This window comes from Anomaloglossus baeobatrachus, chromosome 3 (genome assembly GCF_048569485.1).
Source record: "Anomaloglossus baeobatrachus isolate aAnoBae1 chromosome 3, aAnoBae1.hap1, whole genome shotgun sequence".
NCBI classification, from domain to species: Eukaryota; Metazoa; Chordata; class Amphibia; order Anura; family Aromobatidae; genus Anomaloglossus; species Anomaloglossus baeobatrachus.
In genome coordinates this window covers 237,258,203-237,279,968 of record NC_134355.1, presented here as the reverse complement: position 1 = coordinate 237,279,968, position 21,766 = coordinate 237,258,203, and the positions used below count along the sequence as shown (strand labels likewise).

At 45.0% G+C, this 21,766-nt stretch overlaps 1 protein-coding gene across 10 annotated transcripts in view; it reads right to left on the bottom strand.

Annotated features, from left to right (window-relative positions):
• Nucleotides 1–21,766, bottom strand: part of PDE10A (phosphodiesterase 10A) — a 699,109-nt gene that overhangs the window by 284,561 nt on the left and 392,782 nt on the right. For all 10 annotated transcript variants that reach the window (XM_075339766.1, XM_075339763.1, XM_075339773.1 and 7 more), the window contains 3 exons: nucleotides 20,542–20,591; nucleotides 15,066–15,206; nucleotides 9,750–9,905 (listed from right to left, as the gene is read on the bottom strand). In XM_075339766.1, the coding sequence (XP_075195881.1) occupies nucleotides 9,750–9,905; nucleotides 15,066–15,206; nucleotides 20,542–20,591 (347 nt within the window). The remainder of the gene's footprint in view (nucleotides 1–9,749; nucleotides 9,906–15,065; nucleotides 15,207–20,541; nucleotides 20,592–21,766) is intronic.

The following is a 21,766-nucleotide window of genomic DNA, read 5'->3' as shown; positions in this document are numbered from 1 at the left end:
ATGTCTGACATTTTGCTATAGAGCAGAGGTCTCAAACACGCAGCCCGCTGGCCACATGCGGCCCCTGAGGCTGCTTGTTCGGCCCGAGTGCCGACAGACCCCGTGACGATCGCATTACTATGCAGTGGGCCAGCGATGCACGGCTTTACTACAGTTGATGCATTTGCGGCACAGCAAAGGCTAGGAGCTCTCTGCACTATACCAATCAGGACCCGAACAATCGCGGTCGCAGGGGTCACCACACAGGAGTCAGCAGCGGCTCTGGAGCTCACACATGTCCCAGCTACTTAAGCAATTGCTTATTCCCTGCTCTCCACGCCCATAATCCCACCCACCTCTTTTCACTTAAGCCGATGATGAGAGGTGGGCAGGATTATGATCACAGTGATCACCCGGCCGCTGGCTTTGAGCATCTACTGGGCTATTGATATCCCACTGGGCCCCTGACAGTCTCTCATACAGCACATATGCTGTATGCTCCATCCATGAGGAGAGGGGAGAAATGCTGAGCGCAGCCATCCCCTGCACTCACTGCTCCAGAGCCCTGCAGAAGTAAGCCCCGCCTACCGGGAGTAAGCCTCACCCACCGGCACAAAGCTGCTGTGGAGTCTCAGGCCTGTGCAGAGAGTGCTGCAGAAATATGAGAGACTTCTGAGGAGTTTGTATCCCTCTCTCCTACACTGCCATTGCTCTGTAGTCGGCAGTAGCACGAGGCTTCAGAGGAATACAATGCGACCTGAAGTGAGTACTGGAGCTCCCTGAATGATTACTCCAGCTCCACTGCCCTCTTCTATCTTCCTATTTGCCTCTCACTGCACTCTTCTGCCCCCCTCCCTGCACTAACCTGCCCACCTCCCCCACAGCTGCACTATCCTGCCTACCTCCCCCACAGCTACACTCTTCTGCCCCCTCCGCCACAACTGCACCCGCATGCCCCCCTCCACCACTACCCTCTTCTATCTTCCTATTTGCCTCTCACAGCTGCACTCTCTTGCCCCCTCCCCCACAGCTGCATTCTCCTGCCCCCTCCCCCACAGCCACATTCTCCTGCCCCCTCCCCCACAGCCCTGTAACTGATTATATGCCTCACCGCTATACTGTGAAGGTGGCCCACCCTCCTCATCTCCATGGTTTGCTCTCAGACATCCAACTTTCTTATTTCTTTGTATACACAGTGTGTACAAAATGCTCACATACATACAATATTATATATATATATATTGTGAGGTAGCACGGTCGGCTGCGCAGCAGAAGACACGGGATCCAGGCAGTAAGGTTCACAGCACACGGTGTTTAATGTCCAAACAAACGTCCACAGCAATATACATGTCTCTCCAGCAGAGAACCCAGGGAGTTGTGATCACTCCCCACATCCGGCACACCTGCCCTCGTTCCTGTTTCCTTTTAACCCTTCCTTAAGCCTGTAGGGAAACAGCATTAACCCTATAGTGGATTTACTTTCTATCATGGAGTGAGCACAACCTGGGCGAGACATACCGGCCGTCATAGATAACCCCGGTCACAGTCTCACATACCCCCCCCCTCAGTTCAAGCGTGCGGGGTTGAACTCCAGCCATCAAACACGGGCCGCGGGACAAGGCATCGGCGTTGCCCTGCAACCTACCGGCCCGGTGTTCAACCGTAAACCGGAAGTTCTGCAGAGAAAGGAACCACCGGGTAACCCGGGCATTCCGTTCCTTGGCGGACCTCATCCAGACCAGCGGAGAGTGATCAGTCACCAAGCGAAACTGCCGTCCCAGCAGGTAATAGCGTAGGGACTCCAAGGCCCACTTGATCGCCAGGCACTCCTTCTCCACTACGCTATAATTCCGCTCGGGAGGGGTGAGCTTCCTACTCAAGAAGGTGACGGGGTGTTCCTCCCCCTGAACCACCTGAGACAGCACTGCCCCCAGGCCGACCTCCGAGGCGTCAGTCTGTACAATGAACTCCTTCCGGAAATCAGGGTTGACCAGAACGGGCTGTCCGCACAGGACCTCCTTCAGGGCCCGGAAGGAGTCCTCGGCCTGCGGAGTCCACCGCACCATGACGGACTTCTTACCTTTGAGAAGGTCCGTCAAGGGGGCTGATAGTCCCGCAAAATCCATTACAAACCTCCTGTAGTACCCCACGATACCCAGGAAGGCCCTAACCTGCTTCGTGGTCAGGGGTCTAGGCCACTTCTGGATCGCCTCAACCTTGTTAATTTGGGGCTTAATCACCCCTTGGCCTATCACGTAGCCCAAGTAGCGGGCTTCCGTGAGTCCCAACGCACATTTCTTGGGATTGGCTGTCAATCCGGCTGTTCGAAGCGCGTCCACCACCGCTTGTACCTGTTCCAAGTGGGTCTGCCAATCGGAGCTGTAAATAATGATGTCATCAAGGTACGCTGATGCATACGCCTGGTGAGGTTCCAGCACCAAGTCCATCAACCTCTGGAACGTGGCCGGAGCGCCATGTAACCCAAAAGGCAAGACAACATAGTGGAAGAGACCCTCCGGCGTAACAAAAGCGGTTTTCTCCTTGGCGGACTCCGTCAGTGGCACCTGCCAGTACCCCTTGGTCAGGTCGAGCGTGGTAAAATATCGCGCCTGTCCCAGCCTATCAATCAGCTCATCCACCCGGGGCATGGGGTAGAGATCGAACTTGGATATTTCGTTCAATCTCCGGAAGTCATTGCAGAACCTTAAGGAGCCATCGGGTTTTGGTATTAGGACAATGGGACTAGCCCATTCACTCCGGGATTTTTCGATGACCCCCAGGCGTAGCATTGTCTTCACTTCCTCTGATATGGCTTGTCTTCGAGCCTCCGGCACGCGGTATGACTTCAGGCGTACCTTCAGGTGAGGCTCGGTGACAATGTCATGTCGTATCAGACTGGTCCTACCCGGCAACTCGGAGAAGACATCGGGGTTCTGCTGAACCAGTCGTCTGGCCTCTCGCCTCTGTTGCTTGGTGAGGGCTTCTCCGATCCTTACTTCCGGTTCGTCCTCTCCGGAGGTCGTTGAAGCCGGGAGTGAACGACCCGAAGAGGAGGGAGATGGGGGAAACTCAACCATCAGGCTTTCCCGATCCTGCCACGGTTTTAATAGGTTGACATGGTATATTTGTTCAGGTTTCCGCCTACCGGGCTGCAATACTTTATAGTTGACCACCCCGACTCTTTCCTTTATCTCGTAGGGGCCTTGCCACTGAGCCAGGAATTTACTCTCCGCCGTGGGGATTAATACCAACACCCGATCCCCGGGTTTAAAGGTCCGCACGGTGGCTTGTCTATTGTAGCGGCCGCTTTGCGCGGCCTGAGCCTCCTGTAAATGCTCCTTTACAATTGGCATGACCGCGCTTATGCGGTTCTGCATTCCTAAAATGTGTTCAATCACACTTTTATGGGGGGTGGGCTCTTGCTCCCATGTTTCCTTTGCCAGGTCCAACAATCCTCGGGGATGTCGCCCGTATAACAACTCAAAAGGCGAAAACCCCGTGGATGCCTGTGGCACCTCACGGATGGCAAACATCAAATAGGGAAGCATCATATCCCAGTCTTTCCCGTCTTTGGAGATCACCCTTTTTAGCATGGTTTTCAGGGTTTTATTGAATCGTTCTACTAACCCATCCGTCTGAGGATGATACACAGACGTACGCAACTGCTTGATCTGGAGTAGCCGGCACAGCTCTTTGGTCACTTTAGACATGAATGGGGTCCCCTGATCCGTAAGGATCTCCTTGGGCAACCCCACCCGGCAGAACACAGCAAACAACTCCCGAGCTATAAGCTTTGCTGCAGTATGTCTGAGAGGTATCGCCTCTGGATACCGGGTGGCATAGTCAACGATCACTAGGATGTGTTGGTGCCCTCGAGCAGACTTTACGAGGGGCCCCACCAGATCCATTCCTATCCGTTCAAAAGGGACTTCTATAATGGGTAATGGTACCAACGGACTGCGAAAGTGGGCCAGGGGTGCGGTAAGCTGACACTCCGGGCAGGTTTCGCAGAACCGTTTTACCTCTCCAAAGACCCCGGGCCAATAAAACCTTTGCAATATTCGCTCCTGCGTTTTCTTGACCCCTAGGTGACCACTCATCAGGTGTTTATGAGCCAAGTCGAGGACCCGCCGGCGATACGGCTGGGGCACCACCAACTGCTCTACCCCCACGCCCCGTATTTCATCTACCCTGTAGAGTAAATCCTGCTTGAGAGCGAAATGGGGGTACCTTACCTGGGCACCGGGCAGCTGTGCCACCCCGTCAATTACTATCACCCGATTCCGGGCATGTATTAATGTAGGGTCCTGGAGTTGGGCTGTCCCAAACGTATCCGGGGATGCCTCCAACTCCGGGATGGGCTCGACCATTTCAGCCTCTCCTGCCAATACCTCTAGGGGTGACCTATCGGGTTCACACTCTGTCCCTATCATGGTGACCCCTACGGCAGGCGTCCCAGATTCAGGATTGTAGGGTTCAGGTCCCGGACTGACCAATACCTGAGGGGACTTAGGGGGTCCCCTCCATAAAGTCCAAAAATAGGGCAGATCCCTTCCTAGGATCACGTCATAAGGAAGAGTGTTCAGAAGTCCCACTTCATGTTGCACCTGACCGCAAGGTGCTGTGATGGTGACCATCCCCGTGGGATAGTCTCGGCGGTCCCCATGTATGCAAACCACCCCCACGGTACGTCCTGTGGCCTTTACTTTAGCCCTCAAGGTGGCTCGCACAAGGGTCACTAAGCTTCCGGAATCCAACAATCCTGTAACCGGACATCCATTCACCTGTATTTGGCACAAGTGTGGCTCAGTCTCTGGGGGAACCAGGTCAGCGGTACACACCACCTGAGCATACATTGAACCCCGCCGGGTAACCCCACAATCCATGGGCTCCGTGGTCAGTGGACACTGCGCTTCCATATGTCCCACCCGCTGGCACCGCCAACATCTAATAGGGAAGGAAACCCCCTTGACAAGTTGTCGTTTAGGGTACAGAGCCTTCCGGACCTCAGGAACAGCGGGCGCGGCCTCAGCCGGGACGGTAGCGGACTCCTGTACCGTTGGCAGCGGTGGGTCCTTGGCCCTAGGCTTGGAGGGGCCGGACCGACGGGCGGTACGCAAAGTCTCAGTGTCCCGTATCAAGTCCTGCGTAGCCACATGCCGCTCTACCAGGGACACTAATTGGTCCAGGGTACTCGGGTCACCCTGTCCTACCCACCGTTGAACGGTGACGGGTAAAGTGCGCACAAAACGATCCACTACTACCCTTTCCACCATTTGCGCCGGGCTCAGAGTGTCAGGCTGCAACCACTTTTTTACAAGATGTAATAAGTCATAGGCCTGGGAGCGTACGGGTTTGGCTTCCTCATAGAACCACTGATTTACCCGCTGAGCCCGTACATAAGTATTCACCCCCAACCGAGCCAGTATTTCGGCTTTCAGGGTCACATAGTCAATGGCGTCCTCGGTACAGAGGTCCAGGTATGCTTTTTGGGGTTCCCCCGTCAGATAGGGTGACAATACCTCAGCCCACTGGGGGGTCGGCAGCTTTTCCCGCTCGGCCACCCGCTCAAACACTGCCAGGAACGCTTCCACATCATCCCCCGGGGTCATCTTTTGTAACGCTTGTCTCACCGCTTTCCGGACGCTGCTGTCGTCACCCGGTCCCGGGGTTGTTGCTGCCGGTCCGGCACGGATTGACTTGGCCAGGAGAACCATCTGTTCTTGGTGCCTTTTTTCCTGCAATATCAAGGATTGCTGGTGTTGTTGCCGCTGTGCATCAGCTTGTTGCCGCTGTGCATCAACTTGTTGCTGCTGTGCATCAGCTTGTCGCTGCTGTTGCTCCAACGTCCGGAGCAGGTGGGTATTCACCTGTTGTTGCTGTGCAGTAGCTTGAGCCAACTGCTTTAGTATGTCCTCCATGGCGTCACTGGGTTTGGGCCGTAGTATAGCTGCTTGAATCCAGGACATGTGCTACCGGGTTACCAGAAAAGGAAGGTACACCTCACCGGCTGGCATGCCCGCCGATTCTCCACCATATGTGAGGTAGCACGGTCGGCTGCGCAGCAGAAGACACGGGATCCAGGCAGTAAGGTTCACAGCACACGGTGTTTAATGTCCAAACAAACGTCCACAGCAATATACATGTCTCTCCAGCAGAGAACCCAGGGAGTTGTGATCACTCCCCACATCCGGCACACCTGCCCTCGTTCCTGTTTCCTTTTAACCCTTCCTTAAGCCTGTAGGGAAACAGCATTAACCCTATAGTGGATTTACTTTCTATCATGGAGTGAGCACAACCTGGGCGAGACATACCGGCCGTCATAGATAACCCCGGTCACAGTCTCACAATATATATATATATATATATATATATATATATATATATATATATATATACATACATACACACACACACATATACATACACACACATACATACATACATACATACATATATATGTCGCGGGCAGAGGGGTAGGAACGCCGCTCGTCTGGACTCGCTGGCGCTCGGGTCCGGTGCTTCTGCTCCTCGGTGGCTCGAACACGGGGCCGGACTCGGGGCTCGAGCAGCGCCTCCTTGCCCACGAGTGAAAAGGGGAGGTTTTTGGTGGATGTTTGGGATGTCGGTCGTGACGCCACCCACGGGCCGCGGTAACGGTCAGCACCACCACTGCTGGTGACGGGGAATCACGAGAGTGATGGCGGAGAGCAGTTAAGGTGTTGACCCCTCCGTGGGTAGGGGCTGTTGGTCCCGGGGCCACGATTGGGGGATGTAGGGTATAGGTGCAGGTGCCGATGCGGGGAGGCAGCGTGGGTGCGGGTGCAACGTTGCGGTGCAGCGCGGTGCTGGATGGCACTGTTGTACTCACTCAGACACAGAAGGACAGAGTCTCTGGTAAACCAAACGGCTGGATGGACGGGGCCCACAGCCGGCTGCGGTGTTCTCACTCTCCCCGGACGGGTTGATGGTGGCTGTCGTTTTCCTGCACCTGTGTATGTGTGTTTGACTCCTATGGTTTCCCACGGGTAGTCCGCTCCCCGGCGTGTACGTGTCGGGAGAGCCAGTTTTGCCCGCAGGCGCTGGCCCTTGGATATCTGGACCTTCGCGGTGGCACCTATCCGGACTGGTTGGGCTGTTGCCTTCTGACGGAACTTGGGTGGGAATGAACCCCTGAGGTCCAGACCACAATCAGAGAATTTGACCTTTTCAGGCGGCTCCTAGCCTAGTCTGGGTCTGAGTACCCTGCCTTGGTGCTTGGCTTCAATCTGCTCCCCGGTTCGGTACCGGCGGGCCACTGCCCGACCCCGGTCCTACGGTTCCGCTGACCTCCACCAACTCCTGCAGACGGCCACCACCGTCTGCCGACCTTGCTGATCGTGCCTGGGCTCCAACCCAGACACTCACAGTTTTTACTCCTCACACTTACACTCTCAACTCCTGAACTCAACTAACTACTTTTTCCCGCCTCAAGGCCTGTGAACTCCTGGGTGGGTGGGGTCAACCACCTGGCTCCGCCCCACCTGGTGTGGACATCAAGCCTGAAGGGTGGCAACAAGGGTTTTGATTGACTGGTGTCACCTAACCAGGGGAAGGGGGTGTGTGTGTATGTGTGTGTGTGTTGGTGTACTGTGACCCCTGGGGGTCCAGGGCGTCACATATATATATATATATATATACACACACACATATAGATATAGATAGATATATATAGATATATATATAGAGAGAGATAGTGTATATGGCTGCATTTGTGTGAATGTGTACACGCGTGGCATTTTTAAAATTCAGATACTAAAAAGCAGAATTAACACTAAATGGGCCAAAAAAAACCGTCTTAAAAATACCATAACGCGTGTACCATTAAAAAACAACTACCATTTTTAGATGCAACATGAATAAATCTATAATGTTATTTATAGCACAAATATAATGTACAGAAAAAAAAATGGATAAGGCTATATATCAGGATAGGGGACAAAGATACAAGCATGGAATGGGAAAGCTGGGTGCTGAGGAAAAGAGGCTCTTTCCCTCAGCAACCAGCTTTCCCATGCTTTGCTATAAATTTTTCCCTCAGCACCCAGCTTTCCTATGCTCGGATATCCCTCAGAACCCAGATTTCATATATTCTGATATCTATCTTCTCCTCAGCGCCCAGCTGATGCTGAGTGCTGGGTCACCCACCCATGCTCTGCTATACATCTTTCTCTTACGACTCAACTTTCCCATGTTTTGCTATACATCTTAACCTCAACAACCATCTTTTCCATGCTCTGATATCAAGGGCAAACTGGGTGCTGAGGGAAAGTTGTATAGAGAGCATTGGAAACCTGGGTGCTGAGGACAAGATGGATATCAGAACATGGAAAGCTGCGTACTGAGGGAAAAAGGGATATTGGAGCATGGGAAAGGTGAGTGCTAAGGGAAAGAACCAAGTGTCAGCGTAATCATCCTGTACCCCAAGGGGGGGCCCCGGTCCTAATTTTGCACCGGGGCCCATCGAACTCTAGTTACGCCACTGATACCAATGTCAAGCAGGTAACATCGCTGGATGAAGTCACCTGCTTGCCTGTGAATGGTAGAGTACAGAGAGCTCCTAGCACGCGCTGAGCCACAAATGAATCAAGTGTAGTAAAACCCTGCCAGCGCCGGCCCCCTGCATAGTAACGCGATCGTCACGGGGTCTACAGGCCACAACAAGCAGTTAGGAGAAAACAGGGAACAGAGTAAAGGTGAGAAGGATCTTCTGTGTGTGTGTGTGTGTGTGTGTGTGTGTGTGTGTATATGTGTGTATGTCAAAACGGCATAATAGGGAACTAGGATGAGGGCTACGGACACTACTACTTGGGCACAATGCTACAAGGATGGGCACAATATGCTACAAAGATGGACACAATGCTACAAGGATGGGCACAATGCTACAAGGATGGGCACAATGCTACTGGGCACATTATTACTGGGCACAAGGATGGGTACATTATTACTAGGCACAAGAAAGATATTTTTTTACCATTAACAATACTTTTTTACATATAAAACGTAACAAAAAAGTGCAGGTTTGTTTTAATAAACAAGCAAAAAATGTTCACAAAAAGTGATCCAAAAAGGTGTATAGAAGAAAATACATGGAATCACTAAAATGTCACTTGACCTTGCAAAGAATGCGGCCCCCGAAATAATATTTCTTCTATGTGCGGCCCATACTCCCAGCAGAGTTTGAGAACCCTGCTAGAGAGTCAATCCGGACAGTGTTGGACAGGAGCACCAGAACACAGTATAGCATAATGTCAGACATAAGAACTTACTATTATAGACAGAGTCAGCATGGACACAGTGTTAAGCACGCAATGCATACACAGGGTATAGTATAATGTCAGACATTAGAACTTAAGAGTATGGACAGTCAGCTCAGAACGTGTCAGGCAGGTGCAGCATAAAAAAAAATATACATACTATATATCGTGCCAACCCCGATTACTAGTTTAAAACATCTATGACCAATTCTGGGAAACTGGACAACCTCTTCACCCATACTTTATAACAGTATTTGGTTGCCATAAAAAGAGCCTATCAGAGCCAAATCTAACCCCTGTTAACAGCAAAAATAGTATTTAAAGTCATGTGAACATATTCTGCAGAATCATCAAGGCAGATAGCAATAAATATAATAGAAATACAAATCTTACTTCCAGTGAAGGCTAAAGCAAGTCAACATATTTAACTCTGCAAATTCCAGTTGCATGAAATCCATATTACCCAAAGCTTACCTGCTGGTGACACAAGCGGAAGCCTTCTCTTCCCAAATGCCTATGAAGTTCCAGAATTCCAATGAGATCGCCAATTGCTGTAACTATTGGTAAGCAAAGGACAGACTGAATACAAGTCCCTGAGTCCAGTCCAGTACCTTTTGGAAACCTTTCATCCTAAAATAAAAGTTGGTTTGATACATATTATCCTAATGGAACTTACACAAATAAGTTAACCCCTTCATAATCTGGCAGTGCTCCGATTTTTTCTTCCCTTTTTTCAAAAGAAATAACTTTTTTTTTTTTTTCTGTCAATATAGCTGTATCAGGGCTTGTTTTTTGTGATAAGAGATGTACTTTTGAAAGACACCATTCATTTTTCCATATAGTGTACTGGAAAATGGGAAAGAAATATCCAAGTGCGATAAAATTCCACAATTGTTTTAAGTTTAAGTTTGTTTTTTTTCTTTAAATAACTAACCATGTTTACTATATGATAAAACTGACCTGGCTGTATGATTTTCCAGGTCAGTATGAGTTCGTAGATACCAAATTTGTATAGTTTTTTTTGTTTTTTTTAATTGGTGAAAAAAACCCCCAAAATATTCTGAATTGTGTCAAAAACCACTAAAAAACACCCCTAAAAAACCCTCTATAAAGTTCTAATTTTTTGGACATCTAGGGCTGTGTGATTGCTTATATTTTGAGCCCTAAGCTGACATTGTTATGGATACTATGTTGGGCTAGTTGCAATGTTTTGATTGTCTCTTATTGCATTTTAATGTAATGTTCAGGTGGTCAAAAATGTAATTCTGGCATTTTACATTTTTGTTACACTATTTACCAAATCTGATTAATTTATTTTGCATTTTAATAGATTTGGTATCTCTGCTTTCAGAAATGTCCAATCTGTGTATTTTCTCATGGTGTTATTTTCAGTGCGGCAAAAGGGGGCTGAAATCATGATCTATGAACGCTGACTCGCAGCCGACGTTCCCAGGAAGATAGTCATAGGGTAATTAGCCGACTGGCTGTCATGACAACCCATTGGCACCCCACGATCATGTCACGGCTGCGCTGGTGGGAAAGGTGAATGACCAGCATGTTATGATTGGTTATCTCTCATCCATTAGCGGCTGTTTATCAGATCAGACACCAAGTGCAGCAAAAGATGCGGGCTTGGCGTGCGAGCCATCAAAGCAAGGGACACGACATATGAAGTAAATATACATTATAGGTCGTGATACAAGGACTGTAAATTCTAAAAAGAAAACCTTGCTATTTTTCCATTAAAATCAGTGCCACACCTGTCTGTAGACTGTCTGATACTACATTTTAGCTCCACTGACGTGAATGGGGCAGATATACCACACAGAACTTGGAAAGATGTGCCACCGATTTGAAAGTTAGATGAAAATGCAAAAGTGGGTAGTATGCTGTTTTGTCTATCATTAATACATGAAGGATGACAATGAGGAAGAGTCATCAATATTGTCCACTTCTTAGTGCAAACAAACTAGACACACCTGTCTAATTTTAAATCACATTAGTTTGTGTCAGAAATTGTCACAATGCTGGTGGACGTATTGGATTAGAGTGTGGAAAGATATGCAGCGTTCCTCCAACAAGCAGTTTTCAGCAAGTTTACACGTCGTCAGACAAGTTGGAAAAAGTGTCTAAAACACATAATAAATTTGTTTCAAGTCATGAAAGACAGTTTGTTTGCGCAGCATGCTAGAATTCTGGAGCATTTGTATATGGATCAGTATATCCCACTGTAATGTTGAAATGCTGAACTTTATTGATAGCCTTGTGCTTGCAAAAGTAAGCGCCTCTGTCAGGTGAAGAGAGTCTAATGGATAAATTTCATTCAGGTCAGGAGCCTTGACCAGCATACATTCCAGGGCTATGAACAATCACTTGAGATGCTAGATACCCAAATGTAGCACACTGAAGTAAATTCTACACACTGCATAAAAGGCAAATTTATACAAGCGGACTATATAGAAAGACAAGTTTTGAAGGCATTCGGGGACAGAAAATGTTAACGGTTCTCAATGGCTGATAGCAGATTATGAAAAATAGGTCTTGTGATCGGTCAACTTATGGTCAGGTTCTCACTCAGCCTCCTACATAACATGGGATGGAGGTGACTATATGAGGTACATGTCACTTTACAGCCTAATCTCACACTCGCCCCTCACTCAGGATACAGATTGAACACAGAATGTACCCTTAAGGCCCCGTCACACACACAGATAAATCTTTGGCAGATCTGTGGTTGCAGTGAAATTGTGGACATATTGTTCCATTTGTACACAGCCACAAACCTGGCACTGATTGTCCACAATTTCACTGCAACCACAGATCTGCCGCAGATTTATCTCTGTGTGTGACAGGGCCTTTAATGTATTCACACACCCAACACACTCAATGTTGCCACCATTTACTGAAAGGGCGGCAAGTCCCGATGTCATGCACTCAATGTACTCACAGCCCATAGGCTATAAACCAATCCCATTGACTTCCATTATTCTCGGCACACGTCCTAGCGTCCGACTGCTTGAGTTTTAGAGTTAGTACTCACTCATCACTACCTATGATGTAAACGTTACATCATGGAGATCGCACAGGCACAGGAGCTGTGCAAGCATGACTGCCGCCGGGAGCTCAGTATAAGTTATAGCCAAAATCCAACAGTAACAAACATGGACTGTGCCTACGCCGCCACTGGTTGTTTAACCCCCTAAATGCCGGCGATCACAGCATTTAGGAGACTGGGAGAGGGAATGTGCTTGAGAGGTGTAGTTTCCAGAATGTGTTTACTTGTGTTTCTTTTTTTTTTTTTCTTGCTGTTTTGGCATGTCAGGGGATCTTCAAAAATGACATGGTGCAATCTGATCAAGCTAAAAATGGCACTCCTTCTCTTACGAGCCTTACTGTGTGCCCAAACAGTAATTTTTCACTACACATAGGGCATCTGCATACTCAGGAGAAAATACACCATACAATGTCTTGGGCAATTTCTCCTGTTACCATTCTAAAAATGCACAATTTAGGGCTAAATTCATTTTTGTGGGAAAAATAAGATTTTTATTTTCTCTGTTCAATGTTCTAAAATTCATAGAAGCACCTGGGGGTTCAAGCTGCTAACCACACATCTAGGCAAGTTCCTTGAGGGAGTTTTTTTTCCAACTTGGGGTCACCTATGGGGAGTTTCCACTATTTAGTCACATGCGACATGACGTCAGTTATTGATTCCAGACAATTTTGAGTTACAAAATTCAACTAGTGCTCCTTCTCTTCTGAGCCCTGCCATGCACCCAAACAGTAGTTTTCCACCCAATATATAGTTTCATAGTGTTTAAGGTTGAAGGTAGACTTAAGTCCATTGAGTTCAACCCACAACCTAACCCAACATGTTGATCCAGAGAAAGGCAATAAACCCCAAGGGGCAGACAGTAAGCACCACATTAAAGGAAAAAAGTTCCTTACCGACTTCACATATGGCAAATCAGACTAGTTCCTTGGATCAATGACCCATCATAGAATCTAGTGCACATAACCAATAATATATTTTTGAAGAAAGGCATTGAGGCCTCTGAAATTTTAGTAGTGACCATTACAACCATTACAACATTATGTGGCAGCGAGTTCCATAGTCTCACTGCTCTCACAGTAAAGAATCTGCATCTGTGATTATGATTAAAGCCGGTGTCACACTTGCAAGTGCCTTGCTTGTATCTCACGCAAGTCTCGCGTTGCATCACCTATCACAGACTCACACTCTCCTCACAGGAGCGTCTCAGCTACATAGAGATGCATGCAACTGACCTGCTCCTGTGAGGAGAGTGGGAGTCCATAACGGGTGATGTAAAGCGAGACTCGTGTGAGATACACACGAGACACTCGCAAGTGTGACACCGGCCTAAGCCTCCTTTCCTCTAACCGCAGTATCTATGTACTCAGGATAAAATACAATATACAATTTGTTTCACAATTTCTCCAGTTACCTATGTCAAAATACAAAATTGGGGCAAAACTTTTTTTTTGGGAGGGGGGGGGTAAGTATTTTTTTTTTACTTTCAAGGCTCAACAAATATAAAATTATGCGAAGCACCTGGGGGAGTTCAAGGTGCTCGCCGCACATCTTGGCAAGTTCCTTGAGGTGTGTAGCTTCTCAGAATGGGGTAGCTTCTGGGGCATTTCCACCATATAGCACGCTCACCAGGTGCTCTGCAAACGCAACATCATGCCCGCTATCTGTTACAGATACTTTTGTGTTCCAAAAGTCAAATAGCACCCCCAAAGAGTAGTTCTCTACCACATATGGGGTATCTATGTACTAAGAAGAAATTGCACAATAAATCGTATGGTGCATTTTATCCTGTTTCTTTGGTGAAAATGTTAATTTGGGGCTAAATCAACATATTTTTTGGGGAAAAAAACTAACATTTTAATTTTTTCCTTTCACATTGCTTTAGCTCCTTTGAAGCATTTGAAGCGTTAATGAACTTCTTGGATGTAGTTTTGAGCACTGAGTGGTGCAGTTTTTATAATGGCATCACTTTTGGGCAAGTCACTTCAAATGTGATGTGGTCCCTTTAAAAATAAATAAATAAATAAAAATATGGTTTTGTAAATTTTGTTGGAAAATGAGAAATTGCTGATAAAATTTTAACCCTTCTAACTTCCTATCCCCAAAAAAAAGGTTGCTTTTCAAAAATGGTGCTTATGTAAAGTAGACATGTAAATATTTATTCACTATTTTCTATAACATAACCCATTGGCTTAAGGTCAGAAAAATTCAAAGTTTGAACACTGCAAACATTGCCAAAATTTCCGATATTTTCACAAATAAAAGCAAAAATATATCATCCTAAGTTTATCCCTAACATGAAGTACAAGAAAAAAAAATCTCAATCACTGGAATCTGTTGAAGTGTTCCAGAAATATTACATCATAAAGCGACACTTGTCAGAATTGTAAAAATTAGCCTGGTCATGAAGGTGAAAACAGGCTGGGTAGTGAAGGGGTTAATGAATCAATCCCATAGACTGTTTCATAAAACTTCCTCAGTGATTTATATAAGGTGTTACTGAAAGCAATGCATTTCATGGAACCACATAATCACATGAAGGAAAAAAAAAACAAAATTCTAGACCTTTACAAGATACTGCACATAATACTAGAGTACATCAGAGTGCCAAAAAGCATTTCAGTCATGGCCACTGGGCTGAGATTGCTAGATTCTATGAAAAGAATGTATCTGCACTGCAAATTTCAAGAGAGAAATAATAACAGACCATATATGTAAATCAGGAATTCCATATTTACCCCTATAATGTTTTCCAGTAATAAAGTATTTCGAGATTTGGCTACATGGGCAGCTATTGTGGTGCCATATTCAACTGGTCCAGCAGGAATAAGTTGTGTCTGTCCTCCCTTTGTTCCAGTAGATGTGAACAAACATAGGGTCTGAAAAATAAATGAAGAAATTATCAGACAGTTACGGTTCTGACATTCTTTACAGGCACATTGATGTTCCAACAACTGTTTGACCTTTATTCTAAGGAAAGAGAAGTTGACTGGCAGTGATTTAAAAAGAATTTGTCAGCAGGTTTTTGTATACAATCTGAGAGCACAATAACGTAGGGGCAGAGACCTTGATTACATACATATGTTCCTTACTGGGTTTTGCTGTTTTAAACACAAACAGTGTTTTATCAGCAGGAGATTTTCACTAGAGGTCAACTTCACATGTGCAGGGAAGTCCAATCACATCTCCAGGATGGATTATCAGCTCTTTATACAATGTAGATAGAAAGCTGTGGTGCAGGCAGGTTATACACAACTCAACAACTGAGCACTACTTAATCTTCAGCTGAGAAAATCATGACTATTATAACTGCTGCATCCAGAATACCAAGTGATTAATCTCTGGAATCGAGGTCTCTGCTCCTACATCACGGTGCTATGAGATTACATAGCAAAAACCTGCCGACAGATTCCTATAAACTGGGTTGATACTTCAGCATCTGTGTTGCTTAATGACCGCCGATCAGCTAGATGTGTGACAATCATCGGACATTAAATAGCCGGTTTAGACAGGCTGATTACATTTCTCGTAGGATAATTGGGAAGAGCTAGTTCTCAGCAGCACATTTTGTTTATGGGTTACGGCTCAAAGACAGTGTTTTTTTAAGCGAGCTTAAAAAATGAATTGCACCTGTCGAACGAGTGGTTTGATGGGCATCTTACTTACAATAGTCGATTGGAAAAAAAACTTTCCTAAGAACCCTTGTTCACGATAGTTGGCACTTTAGCTTCCTGTCCCTACCTAGTACACATGCTCGCTCGTCCAAACATAGCACTCAATGTGTGCGGCAGTGGTGATGAATAATTGTGGGCTAAAAAAGCATTTTAGAAGAACTTGGTGAGGGACAAAAGGGGCAATATGCCCTACATACATGTACAAACATGTTCAGTTTCTGGTTTGAGTAAAATCTATTTTTATAGTGGGGAGAACCTGTCAAACACTTTGCAAGGTGAACATGTGCTTAATATCAGTAGATGTACTGTAATATGCCATTTGAATCATCTTAGATATATGGTATATGATTAACTTCTAAAATCTTTACACAGAAGTAGGCCCAAAGCGCTTGGTATGGTCCTTCTGCTCCATGTGCTAGCTTCTGAACTAGCACTATAATTGTATACATCTGCTGCTCTGACGTCAATGCTTTATACAAGTGTCGGCTATCCAGGGGTTCAACTTCAAGGAATGTACACAACAACCATGATGACAAATGGAGTTTCCCTTCACTCATGCTCTATCAGGTTCACTTTTCACATACACAAATTTAAAACATTAAAGCTTACAATATATGTTGATTCTCATTTTCAAAAAGACGTCAGCAAGCCAGAAAAATTATTATCAAAATAGTGTAGAACATTTCTGCTGTATCGAGCTTACCATGTCTGAAAACCTACACAGGGCAGATCCGGGAAGTCTGGTAGCCAATCTAATAGACCACACATATCTGCAATTGTTTTCCACCTGCATGGGGCCTGTATGGTTATGATCACACTGTATCCATATTCTGCAATGGTGCCTGGATGAAGCACGCATAGTCCACTACACTGTCCAAAAGAATTTCTAACACTTGGACAAAACCTGACACGTAATTGTATCAGATCTTTAGGCAGCGTACAGATTTGCCTGGTTTATGATAGTGCTCTTTTCTGCCCTCACTGTAGTTTCTGACAACCTTGAGGATTATTAATCTAGAGTTTCTGCAGTACAGAGGAAGTTCAAGTGTCATCAATTAGAAATCAATACATAAAGTGATGTGTATTGCATTTTATTGTAAGTAGTCTTCAGCCCACTAGATGAAAAGATATATATTGTGTTTGACATGTGGTGACTGGGGAGAGACTGCAGCCAGGTCGGAACGTACTGGGGATGAGAAGGAGGTGTATACACTGGGAGTAGCCAGTGTGGGGAAACTGCCATACCTCCAGTACGGACCAGAAATCTGTGGATTATTTCCTGACTGGCGTCAGTGTGTTCACTGGGTGAGAGCCCACAGTTGAATGGACTGGAAAACCATGCTTGTTTATTTTGCCTGTACAGCAGGAAGAGGCTCATGTAATGCTTGAGGAGTAGGTTATGTTGTGTTTTGAATAAACCTGCTGAACTTTTAAATGGAAGTGTTTTTGTATATAGATACATACATGATAGATAGATAAATCATACATGATAGATAGAGGGATAGAGGGATAGATACTGCATCTATATAGGTGAAGGAAAGAGTCAGATTCATTTGTTCCCATAAAACTACTATAAAGAAATGAGGAAAATAAATACAAATACAATTATTTATTTATTTTTATATTTTCACCACCTTGGATTCAAACCAGCAACTTTCAAACATGTCCAGCAGCCCTCCTAGCTTGTCTAGCTGTTCTAGCTTTTGAGCCACTAGGAAAGACTGTCAGAGGAAGGATTTTATATGAATAAACCTACAATGCAGCCTCTTATTACACAGGACATAAACCTCCATTGTATATAGCAACATCTCTATGTCTTGTATTCTAGAGGGAGAGGAAAAGAGATTTTTTTCTTCTATTAAAATTACTAAAAATAATAAAAAAATAGGGTATATTGCACTTTTTTTTATAAATAATAAACATCACAAATCAGCAAATAACATGGACATATTTGGTGTCCCTGTAATTGTAACGACCCGAAAAAGACAGCGATCAAATTTATAGGGATTGGTAAATGGTGTAAAAAAAGGCGCAATTTATTATTTTTGTTTATTAAAACCCATAAAAAAATGTAATAAAAATGTATTGTTGAGGCCGTGTTCACACATAGCGTAAATGCTGTGTTTTTTTCTGCAGGTGTCCGCACCACGAGCGCAATAACAATCTTCTCCAATTATTGCGTGTTTGCGGTATTTTTTATGCATTTTTCCCCCTTATTTGATACATGTTTGTTGCAGATGTGAATCCTGAAGCTTATAAAAAAAAACCCCACCAAAACCGCACAGTTCAGCAGCGTTTTTAGACTCACCAGGGGTGGAAATTTCATGACGTCACATGGGGGTTGTCTATGTGCAATCTGGGCTCCGTTCTCCCTGGTCCGTGATTGCACATGGAAATCAACTCACCTATGCCCGCTCCCGCTCTCCATGGTGCTGAACGCTCCTGCGGTGCAGCATCCGGCCGGCGCTGACCCCCACAGCAGCTGCTTCTGGGTCGGCTGTGTCGTGCATTCATGAATATGCACGACAGTAATGAGCCGGCTCAGAAGCAGCAGGCAGAACAGGCTGCAGAGAGCTTGTCTGAAGCCGGGTGAGTAAAAATGATTTTTATTTTATATGCACGTTTTTTTCTGTCACGTGTTTCACGGATCACACCACTGCGTGGTCCGTGGGACATCAGTGATGCCAAAAAAAATGGACAATGTCTCCGTGCGGCAATCACAGACACGCGGGTACGCCGCACGGAGACAAGGTCAGTGAAAAATCACTGATGTGTGAGCAGACCCATTTATTATAATGGGTCTGTGTATGTCAGTGATTCTGGTACGTAGAAAAAAAAGCACATACGTACCAGAATCACTGACGTGTGAAACAGGCCTAAAACGCAGATTGACATCTGAACCAAAATCGCATTAAATAATGGAGAAAAGGCAAAAAAATGCAGCAAAAGTGGAATAACCAGAGAAGATTGTTATTTTGTAGCTCGGTGCAGACAACGGCAGAAATAAAAAGAAACAGAATTTATGCAACATGTCATATAGCGACCCATATAAATATAAGAAAATTCTGGCTGCTATGACTAAAAACGAACAGTCCGGGACATCTGCTAAATGACCCTTACTGCCAAATGGGTGTGGCTAGGGGCGTGGACAAAAATTGACATTACTTTATCCCTCTTTCCTTTCTTCAACAGTTGGGAGGCATACACACACACACACACACACACACACACACACACAAATGGTTTGCCTTTTCACAGGGGATTGCTCACATGGCCTAAAGAGTCTTCCACTAAATCAGGTCTTGCAACATCCATACGTGCTGTGCAGGTCCTGTTCAGCTTTAACCCCTGTCCTGCAAGGATCAGACAGATCAGTGTATGCAGCTGGAGAGAGAACTGTGCTGGGTATAGTTCTCTCAGGAAGCCTGCTGAGTGAGCGCTCTTCTCAATCACAGAAAGCTACTTCAGAACTACAAGACATTTTTTACCAAGGTTTTAAATCATCCTTGGACATAGGAGATCATTGCTTGGGCAGCACATCCTCCTGTTGACATAGTACTATGTGCTGCCGAGAACTATCAGTTTTAAGCAAATTTAAAGATAATACCCAACAAACTTACTTTTTGCTTGTTCACCAGGTGATCCTCAGTCTGTTTACAATGGATGATTACTGGAAGCCGAGCGTTCCTACGAGGAATGCTCATTCATAATAATCAGACATTGTATAAGTAGCCCAAGTTAACAGCCATAGTGATTTTACCTCTGGCTGCAGCACATTCTTATTCCACAGAGCAGCTGTTAAAGTGTGCTAAATGCCCAGATAATGACCTCAGCAAATGGTTTAAATTGGTAGTTTTTAAGAGGTTAACATTAAACTTTGATTTTAAGGTTAACATTAAAAAATTATTTTAAATTTAAGGTAGTTTTCTAACAATTCATTCAGTAGAAAATAATGGTAACAACCAATTGAATGAAAGACAAATCACTAAAGATAGTTGATTTAGCTTATACCATAGGAAAAATATCAAAGTACTATGAATTGGAGGCAAACAGATTTGTAACTATGTATTTTTTTTCTCCTGTGTTTAGTTCATATTCTAAAACTATCCCCAATTGTGTTCTATACATTAACTATAAACCTCAGGTTATGTGCATATGCCATATTATGACTGCATTTTATGCACTGAAAGAAAAAAAAAGTTTTATACAGTATCAGCAAAGTGAAAAACATTTCTGAAATCTCATGCACACGTTGCCTATTTTTTCCTTGCAGATTTAAAGCGGTTTCAAACCTGCATCTTGTCAATTCTTTCAGGATTTTGGCATCACTTTTCATTCATTCTAATGGATTTGAAAAAAAAAAACGGCAAAAACATGGAGTTTTATGCCGTGGATTTCCTGCAAAGAGTCACTTTTTTTTGTTTTCTTTTTTTTTTTTTTTTTTACAAAAAAATGTCTGCAGGAAATACTTAACGTACACTCATACCCTTAAATTGTAATTGGCTCAAACTTTTACAAACATTTGCACATTAACACTTACATTATTGCATTCTCCAAGGAAATATAGTGCAAATCCATCAGCTTTTGTTGCTGTAAGAAATAGAGGAATAAAATTAAACAGTAGTTTTATTTCACTTAATGTAATCTGCAATACAGAAGACGGAACAGGTAATATCTATTACGTACTAATAGGTAGGTAGTGTGAGTACAGAATACTGAAGTCAATCTACAAATATACATTTAGAGTCCACGTCATCGGTGTTGCTCATTCCCGAAGGGTGAGATATTTCTGGAATCAGATTTTCCCCATTCATGAGCCTTACCACAAATACAACTTCAGTCCCCGTTGGCTTAAGATTTGTGGAGTAGCAAGCGTTACCATTTGTCAAGAATTTGACAAGAGGTGGTCGCCAACCCCCATACCCACTGTTGGAGTTGGGCAGAAATACTCTAAAAATGTCAAAACTATCAAAGTTTTATCACAGCCTCTTGTTGTGCCAAAATGATGCAACTTTTTAAAGCTTTTTACGCCAGAACACTGGCATAAAAACCTTGATCATTCGGGCCCTTAGAGGCAATTAATTAAGACTGACAATATAACACCAGTCTGAATGAAAGGGCATGGTGAGTTAATATGCACAGAATTCTTTAAGAGGCAGGTGGCTCTTCTCTCTGGCATCAGAATTACAGTAACATTTCTGGCTTAAGTTACACCACTAAATATATTCATATTCATGCCCCAGCCCACCAATGCTACACTCCATTTGGCAGAGCTGGCCAGAACTGGTGAGTCACTACATTTCTTTAGTTTAATTCAAAGAGTATAACGTCTCTGCCAATTTAAAGTCCCTAGTTATGCTCTGGGTTCTCTCCAGACCCCACAACATATTAAATGTAAGCATCTTCAGTCACTGATATTGCAGAGACACATGAGCCCCTCACGCTGGGCAGGAGTTACATGTTTAATGGTTCTGGGAGGGTTCTACACATGCTCCCAGGGTCACAGCATGAGTCAATGATGACACTGGGACCTTTGGTGTGCTTACACAGAACCCTCCTGGGCATCCTCAAACCTTAAAGTCCTGGCCCAGCACGAGGTCTGGATATTTCAGAGCAAGAGGAAATCTGTACATGAAACGAGGAACCAACATGTGATATAAAGGGGTCATAGAGGTGAGTATAAAGATTTTATATCCTTTAAAAACACCTTAAAAACGTTTTACAGTTCAGAAAAATGACTGTCAGTAGGCACCATTTAACTTAAT